Source organism: Aythya ferina (assembly GCF_964211825.1).
Source record: "Aythya ferina genome assembly, chromosome: 1".
NCBI lineage: Eukaryota > Metazoa > Chordata > Aves > Anseriformes > Anatidae > Aythya > Aythya ferina.
This window is the reverse complement of record NC_140296.1, coordinates 26,998,091-27,007,724: the sequence shown is the minus strand read 5'-3', so window position 1 is coordinate 27,007,724 and position 9,634 is coordinate 26,998,091. Positions and strand designations below refer to the sequence as shown.

At 39.4% G+C, this 9,634-nt stretch overlaps 1 protein-coding gene across 1 annotated transcript; it reads right to left on the bottom strand.

Annotated features, from left to right (window-relative positions):
• Nucleotides 1-417: 417 nt before the first annotated feature.
• NHLRC3 (NHL repeat containing 3) lies at nt 418-9,593 on the bottom strand (the record flags this gene model as incomplete). Its single annotated transcript, XM_084506281.1, has 7 exons — nt 418-2,973; nt 3,504-3,616; nt 5,152-5,243; nt 6,358-6,558; nt 7,088-7,235; nt 8,245-8,397; nt 9,225-9,593. 7 exons carry the CDS (start codon nt 9,591-9,593, stop codon nt 2,745-2,747), a joined length of 1,305 nt encoding a protein of 434 aa, XP_084362407.1. The 3' UTR covers nt 418-2,744.
• Between the last annotated feature and the right edge of the window lie 41 nt (nt 9,594-9,634).

The window sequence follows — 9,634 nt, the reverse complement described above, 5'->3', positions numbered from 1 at the left end:
ATCTTCTGAAAACTAAATAGATTGCTCCATAAGTCTTCTCAGGAAATAAAATCTGATTCTATATTAAGGAGTATTTTGCTAATTTGTTTTTAATTTCCCAGCTATCATTAAAAGGGTATACAATCTATTTTTTTCCATGTTTTGTACTTATGTAATTTACTGTCCTATTTTACAAATTATTCAGATGAAAACATCTGGAAGAGATTTGTGCTTTTTTATACACAAATCAGAACACAAAAGAGATGGGCTACAGAAATAGCATTGTAAAAAGACAATATGGAATTTTAGATCCCATTTTAATAAGGTATTTAATAATTGCTAATACCATCACTTAAGTGCTGGGAACCCTGTATTCAGAAGAGTAATCCACTGTAATAAGATGTATTGATATTAATAAAGAAAAAAGGAGCCCAAACCTTTTATAATGAAAAATTCTCAATTTATTTTACCAAGTTATCCTGTTACACAATCTTTCAGAGATCAGTTTCAGAATGATACATAAGAAAAGCCACACAGAATTAGAAAGTTAGTGCACAAATCAATCATTTTCTCAGTTTGGCCACAGACAGTAAGGTGAAAAGGAGTCTGAGCATCTCATACCATATACTTCCCTTCTTAGCAGATACCCAATTCCCAAGTGTAAGGCATTTTTTGGCATCGTGGCCTATTTCAGTAAATTCAGACAAAACTGTATGAATATTCCCCATTTCTAGGGGCTGCAAAAGCCCCCATAAACATAGACTTGGTAACACGTCCCTGCAGCAAACAGAAACTTGTATAACTTACTTGTCAACATCCGCAAGTGCACCACTCCTTCAGAGAAAACAGAAACATGTTCCCAGAAAGTTTCTAGTTCTCTTTCAAATGGATGTGACAAAGACAAAATAAATAACGATGAGATGTGACGAGGAATAATCAATGTGCCTGAATCCCTTAAGCCACCAAGATATGTTCATATATATAAAGATATTTTGGTAACATTTTTACAAAGAAATCCACCTTCTGAAGGTGAGAAATAGCTAAATTGCACAAAGCACAGAGATCCCTGAGCTAGTGGTGACCTAGTTAAAAAGTCCACACAGCACACTGCAAAGCTATGTGGACCTATCTGCCTAGGTCTAGAGGAAGTACTGCTGCCTTTTCAGCTAACAAATATTGCTTATTAAATTCCATTCGACACCATGTGAATCATGGGTCGTATTTGCTAGTGTACATGTATAACCTCAAGGTCCTGGCTTTGAGGCTGGCACAAGGGCAGTTAGGTTAGATCTGCCTTTATTATTGTGGCCATAGCCAACAACAAAGCATTTATATTTGGTGCATTAATCTCAAATAGCACTGAAATCAGGGCATCAGGCTTCACAGCTGAATTACATTCCACTAAATATATGAATCTGGCCTTTCTGGACAGTTTTCCCATCTGCTGACCCAGAAATTTTGGCGTCTTAGATTAAAACCTGCCAGACAAAGATGCATTTGCTAACATTCACTGATATGGATATCCCCCATCAGAATAATTCAATTTCCTATATTCCTTTCTAAGGAAGTAAAAAAGAAAAAAGTGTCCCTTAGCTAGTAATTACCATTAAAATCATTCCACACACTTATTTTACTGTGTGGAAACAGAACAAATCCTCTGAAATGTTTTGAAAAGGTAGTAGATGAACATGGAATACGAGTGCACAGCTTTAGAGAAGTACTCAGTTACTCACTCTAAGTGTCATTTCTCCCCTTGGTCTCGTCTGCCATGCCATTTTCTCCATCCCTTTCATGTAACTATTGTTACATGTACTCATGTACTCCCTCTATACTATAAAATGAACTTAAAATTTTGTAGCAACCTGTAAAGAAAATGAAACGACTCCAGACTGGAAATGGAGCACTGGCAGAAAATCATGTGTCTCCTAGGCCTCTAATGCCAATTAAGAGTTTCCTAGGAAAGTCGGATTTGTTTTCCATGAGGAACTTAAATGAGTTAAACTTTGATATGTTCCACTATGAAATCCTGATGAACAGAAACTCATCCTGATGTAAATCAGATCAGGTTAAGAACTGACATGGTTAAGAATCAGTACTTGGCTGCTGTGCACATCTAATTTAGTTTGACATGCCTATGATCAAGTTAACTGTAGCCTGTTACAGACTTGACTGCTTTAGCTGAAACTGGAAACTTTGATTTCACTGCAGTGTCATTAGCCACTGAAGGGAGATGCCAGCATCAGCACTGACACGGTATCCAGCAGCGTCTTATTCAACACCATAATGCATCCCTGTATTCTGTGTTGGGCAGCGTCAGCACAGAGTTCCAAAAAACAACTGAAGAAACGTTAAAATGAGGTGTCTGATTACCAGGAAATCAATCATTTATACACTTCCTTCAGACGAGACCTGACCTTCACTTACCAATGCACACAGGCAAATTAGAAGAGCCTCAAGATGACGCCCTACACATTGAAGAACAGCAGCTGTGTTTACAAAATTTTATAAAATTAAGACACAAAGTCATTTTCAAATTCCCAGCAACAATAGCAAAAGCCATCATTGCATTGCTAAAATGATTAACAGATCAAGACCAAGTACTTCTCCAGAACTGCAGCTAGGGCAGATTCTTAGCCCTAGACTTTTAGGAGCACAATGTTCTGTGCTTGTCTAAAGAAACACAAGCCACAAAAAAAAACTCAGGAAAATGCCGTCATAGGTCTCACACGTCATAGAGCTTGTGCCATGGTTGTTGTGGGAAACCATCAGCTTATGGGTACATATTTTTGTACTTGCTGGGCTCCAATCTCTGCAATATAGATTGCTCCGCTCTTCATGTCTATATCTACAAGGTGTGGCTTGGTTTCATCTGCCAGCTGGATTGCGTTGACTATAGCACAGTCCCCAATAATGCCAACTGGTGGTGCTGCCAAGATTGCCAAACGGTTGATATTCATCTGAGCTACAATCAGATACTTGTAATCGGAAGTAAATCTGTGAAAGAGAGAAACGTGTTTTTGAATCATGCACTCCATGTGACATCCCATGGAAACATAATGATACGCTTAAAAAAAAACAACCAAGCAAACAAAAAACACTCCTTCCTTAATATTCAAGTTTTTGAAGGGTACAGTAGACTAAATGCAGCGAAACACTGAGAATTAACTTGTAAACTTAGCTCTGTATGTTGCTACTCCTTGAGACAGATTATGTTACAGAAAATTCATTCAAGACTATCTCTTCCTGTAAAAGCTGCAACAGCAAGGCCAACAAAATACAACTTTAAAACAAAATTCCCAATTCAGCACTTGAATCCACATGGCCTGTTATAAAACCAGGATTCCTCTGCCATGTCAGCATACAACTGTGTAGATCTCTGCATGTGATCAGGACCCAGCTCGCCGTTAATAAAACTGGTTAACTCCTTGTCATCAGGCATTAGATATCAACATTATAGCTCACCAATAAGAGTGTATCTTTTATTTACGTAATTGCATGTTTCTAAAAGAACCGTTCAGCAATACCTGACAGAATAGGGTCCGTCTTCTGAGAAACAGCTACTCCAAGCCCCGAGCCATTCCCCTGTCACTTTATCAAAAACCTGGATTCTTTTGTTGTCTCTGTCTGCAACCCATACCTACAATGAACAAAAATTATGGCTATTCACAAATAGAACAAATTAAACACATCAGTTTCTTACATAAGCAAAGTATCCTGAAGTAAAAAAGTACACCTAGGAGGAACACACCTTCACATTCAAAGCTAAGTAGATATGACTTCCATATTTAAAACAAACTGCCAAGCAAAATTATTTTTATATTATTTTAGCAGAGAAATCAATGCCCTCTCTTCATTTCTGTGGCTGTGATACAAATATACTCAATGGGAATATATCCATATCCCCCAGTGAGAACATATGCACTGCTTTTCAATTCTAGAGGTACTGGTCTGTCACCCATTAACAATTTGTTTTTTAACAGTAGTCTCATGATCCAAACCTCTGATGACTGCATCTGTAGACACAGATATGTTTAAAACTACTACAAATATTGAGCAACTTCAACACTAAGGACATTTTCAGCATGCTTTGTTTAAGTAGTTTTGTGAAGCTTGTCTCAGTCCCACCCTGTGTTAACAAACATGATAAGCTAGCAATACCACTAGATAGTTCCAAGGAAAACATCTCATTTACTACAATCACTGAAATTTTAGCTGTTGACAACCTGTCAGTCAGATAAGTAAGCCTCATCACTTTTCTGGGATATCACCCAAAAGGGAGCAATAAAGAAGTTGACCTGAGATCCTTCATCGCTATTTTTAAGTGAAACACCACTACAGCACTCTCAGATTTCTTAGGAATTGACAATGAATGACCTGGGCTGATGATCAATGCCACCTCGGCAATAATTTCTAGGCCCATCACAATTGCTGTCTTTGAATGCGTATACTCACGGTTCCCTTTCCACACCAATTTGCCATATCTTTTCTCCCTCCCACCCTGCCAGTTTTGGCAGAGAAGTGATTTCTATAAACACTTCTTATTCTGGTTCAGACAGCATCATCAGAATTAGCTGAAAACAGCTATTTAAGATGTTTTAGCCAAGTGATCTTTTTTTTCCTGAAGAGTATTAGGGAGCAAAATATTAAGAACAGCAGGGCAGAAGTCAGATTACAATTAATATCTGGAAGAAGTAGAATCTTGAATGCTTTGAGCTGCATGTGGATGAGGACAGATGCCCGCAACCTGGCCAGTACAGTGCCTTACCATCTTCTTAAGCTTATCTGCAATTTCCAAATATGAAATTGAAGAAACTTAAGTGCTTGGGTAGATATTTGTTACAGAACAAAATTCTGCTCTACTCTCACCATGGCAACCTGTGAGATACTGTAAGAGGAACATTGCCAATATCCATGCAACAACAGACAGTAACTGGCAGGACTCTTGTGTCAACCTTGGAGATGGCTACTTTAGCAGAATCTTCAGTGTGAAACTTCAGCTCGCAACTGCTTTCACACTGTAAACTGTAAGCCACATAAAATAACCCAGTTCCCAACAGGTCAAGGAACAAGAAATACAACTTGTATTTTTCAAATTAATCTGCCAACAGGCTTGTTTACATCTAAAAAAAAAAAAAATAAAATAAAAAAAAAAAAAGTCCTTTAAATCATTACCCTTCCATAACGATCCACTGTCACGCTATGAGGAATCTTGAACTGGCCAATGCCGGTCCCATTTTCTCCACTCAGCCAGATCTCTTTATAATCTAAGCAGTAAGCACCATGTAAAATAAAAGGAAAAAATGAAGTAAGAAGAAAAATAAAATAACTTTAGCTTTAAGTCATTCTCTTGCAAAGTTATTTTCAGTCACTTTTAAAAGATGGTGTTTCTAAACCTGGAATTTTAAACACAGTACTTCTGATACTGGAAATACTGGAACTACTACAGCGACTACTGGATTGTTATTAGTGGTTTCATGATTATGGTTACAGAAATGCAGCCACAGTTCAAGGCTTTGTTAAGCACTATATTGAAAAATAATAATAATAAAAAAGAAACAACTGAATGAGTATGATACCCATTTGTTTAGAAAACTGATGTTTTTCATTATGGCAGTTTTGAGTCAGTTTTGAGTTTTAAGAATTTATCTTTTTGCAAACTAAATGTTAGCTGACTGTTTTAAGAAGCGAATAGTGCAAGGGAGAAACTGCCACACCTCCCCCTTTCTCCAGCTGCAGCCACGCACAGACTCGTCACTCACTGCCCTAACCAACACTGATCATCTACTGGGGAATATGAACAAGCTAATCAGAATCAGAATAAAAGGATCCCTAGACACCGCCTGGCTCAACCTGTCTGTCAAAGTAGGGCTGGTATTAATAAATCAAAACCTGAAGTTAAATCAGGGTGCTCATATCAAATTTTGAGCACCTACAAGGGTGGAGACTGCCCAGCCTCTCTGGGAAAACTACTCACTGACTGATCACCCACCCTTCAGTGAATCCCTCCTCAGAATCAAACTGGAATTTCCCCTTCCTTGCAACTTTTGTTCATGCCTCATTCTTCCATTGCTCACATCCCAGAAATCTATGGCTCTGTCTTCTCTATACCCTCCTATCAGTAACTTGAAGACAGTGGTAAGAAACTACCTTAGTCTTTTGTCCTCAAGACTGAACAAATTCACTCTCTCACCTTCTTGTCATAAACAATTAGATTTCTACTATGTGACAAGCAGTAAAACAGGATCTGATCCAACAAAGTCTTCAAGCTAATTTCAAAAGTAGCCGTCCAACCTAGTCCCCACTTAACAGTATTCTCAAGTTATTATTTAAAATTCGAGTTGCAATTGCCACCTGCTGCAGAAGTTTATTTTTCCATACCTGTGGACAGTTTGAGCAGTCTGTTATTCATTCCTCCATCTCCATCCACAACATACATATCTCCACTTTCCTCTACAAAAATCTCTGCTGGTTGATCAAATTGTATCGGATTCAAACTTGAACCAGCATTCCCTGGCGTGCCCAAGATTTGTAAAAGTTTACCAGAAGGGCTGTACTGTTTCACGGTGTGCCCATATTTTCCTGAAGTAAGATTTAAAAAGTGCAAAAATGTCTTAACAAAACAAAACAAAACAGTAAGTATTACAATTGATTACAGAGATTAAAAGGAAAATCTCCTGATACTAGCAAGTGAGTTCAATGAATCAAAACAAAATTACACCGTGAGACCACGACTGTGGGTTAGCAAATCCATAGGCTACAGCAGTATTTATTATATTTATTGTTGGATTACAGTCACCTAACCTAGGGCAGAAGACAAGTCTCACAGCCACAAGGTATTTTTTCCCTTATCCTTCTCCTGGAAAAAAAAAGTAAAACAAAATATGTCTTTGCTAAATTTAGACACTATAAACAAACACATAGAACTACTCATGAACCTTCAGACTATTTTATGCAGCACCTGAGCAGTTTGTTCCTGGCAAGAAAAGCACAGATCTGTTTCAGAATTATTTGAAAGCCTTATTTAAATAAATAGGCTATTTAAAGTAATATCTGCACAATTTGCATTTTCTTCCCTGCCTAATACTTTTCACATCTCCACCTTGCATACCTGCTCCAACATCTGTGATCCACACTGAACTATCAGTTGCGGTGTTTAATACAAAGATACCATGAGGCATTTCAACTGTATCATTCCAGGAGTAAAGAAAATAACCTTCCTCTGAGAATACAAGTACCTTTGGTACATCATCTCCCCTCTGAAAAAGCAAAAAAAAAGTTCTATTACGAAAACATATTAACCAAATAATCAAACTTCTGAAAATTCCTCCTTGTAAGTTTTTTTTCAATGCTTCGTGAATCATGGAAGTCTCTTGAAACTGGTAGTTGTCATTTTTTCCAGTTGAAACAGGAAAGAGAGAAGGGTCCAAATTTAACATGCAAAACCCTCCACTCATTCTGGCCTTCAACTTAAATCACATAGAGTCCAATTTTCAGAGCAGCCAAGCTCCTGCATTATCTTGATTTTCATTTTGAATCGTATTTATATATTCTTGATGAAAAATACATCAAGCACAACACAGGTACAAAAAACCTAACTGTACTTGTTAGCTACATGGTACTAAAGTACTCATGCTGTACTTTGTAACTAAACCCCACCAGTTTCTACAGAGAGATCACCTTATCCATGATCTAAAAATACAATTCATAGGTAATGCAAGTAACTGAACCCCATTTATTTTAACTGCGGGGCTTTGATTCCATGGGACAAAGGCTGGATGAGAGGAAGGGCACTAGCCAAGATGCCCCAGAAACACACTGGAACTTACAGTTAGAAAAGAGGCTACTATGACTCAGTTAATTTAGATCATGTGTTAATATCACAGAAATTTAATTATTTTTTTAAAAAAGGACAAAAAAGTATGATCCCAGAACTTCTTTTAAAATAGGTAAGGCAGAAAGATCTATACTTATATTTTCACTAATTTTGATACAGTAATTACTTTCTATACTTTAAATGTTGTTATTATATTGAAATTAGTAGGAAGTATATATTTCCTGATATTTATATTATATAAAATATAAAATTTAAAAGTATTTTTTATATATAAAATTATTATACAGATATTATAGTTTACACGCAAACATGTAAATACATACACATATGGAATTACACGTATCTGTAAATATAAATACACTTAAAGCAGACATTTTAAAGGCACAAATACATTGGATTAAGAAGAAGAGAAATTTAGTACTCTCACTCACTTGTCCCACATAGACCAAACCATGAAGAGAATCAACAGCAACACAAAACGTTTGGCCAGTGAAATACTCTGGAATTTTAGGCCAGCTTATGTCCAACTTGTACATCTGTTGCTGTCCCTTCGAAGGATAAAAGTAATCAAATGCTTTCAACACCTGAGAATACAAAAATACATATCCTTTAGCAGTTAGATTATACAACGGTGGGATGTTTGTTTACATCCAGTTTTAATAAATGTGAGGATCAGAACCGGCAATAGAAAGTAACTGTACTTACACTACTAAGTAAATGGATTTATTCAGGTTATGAAAGTTAAATAGAAACAGGTTTTTAGTTATCATTTTGGACTATAATTGAGAAAACTTTAACAAACTGGTAATTAAATAACAAAGCCGGTTGGATTGGGGAAGCTCTGGAACTTGAAGGCAAAAAACACACCCTGAAACTTCTTGTATCGAAGTTGCTGTTGCTACCTGTCAATGGACCCACACCAAAGAGGAAAACAGGAGAGAAGGTTTCAAATGCAACCAAATCAATGACTACTTAAAAAAGCAATGAAATCGGAAAAATAGGACAACACAGATCAAGAAGGAAAGCTACACCGTAGAAATGAGGAAGCGTAAGTAGGAACAGCACAGCTCCAGCCCATGTATGCACTTTAAAATGCAATGGAAGGAAAGCAGCTGCAGCTTTTTGGCTGTGCTGGCGGAGCCGAGGAAGGGAAGGGAGCACAGCTGCTCTCCTGCAAGCACCGGGCGGGGACCTCAGCGCTGAGGAATCCGGCTGGAGCTAAGCACTCACAAAACGGGGAATCGCTAATGACTAAAAACCTTTTAATGTTGCTGTCCGCTGGAGGTAGGGGTCCGTGGATCGGAATCCAGAACGCCCCAAGCTACCACAGCGCTCCGCTCCCCACACACCCCGACACCCTCCCCACACACACCGGACACCCCCCGGGGCCGTGCCGGCGCCTCCCGCCCACCTGCGAGCCCCCGATGAGGCCGAGCAGCACCAGCAGGGCGCCCGCCATCACCAGCCACGGCCCCAGCGCCCGCTTCCCCCTCATGGAGGCGAGGCCGGGCCGGGCCGGGCGGGCGGCGTTGCCATGGCAGCCCCGTGACACCGGCTTGGGCCCCGGGCAGCGCCCGCCCACAAAATGGCGGCGGGGTGCCCAAAATGGCGCCGGCCCGGCGGGGATGAGGAGAGGAGGAGGAGGAGGCAGCGCATGGGGGGAAGGCTCCGCGCTGCGTGCGGCGTTTCTGAAGAGCCGGGAGAGCTGCGGGGCCGCCTCGGGGGTGCTGCTTCTCCTCAGGCACCGCGGGAGGCGAGCGGTGCCCAGATTTGGCGTCATAGCGGCGCGCCCAGCAGAGCGGCAGGACCGGGGCAGCGGAG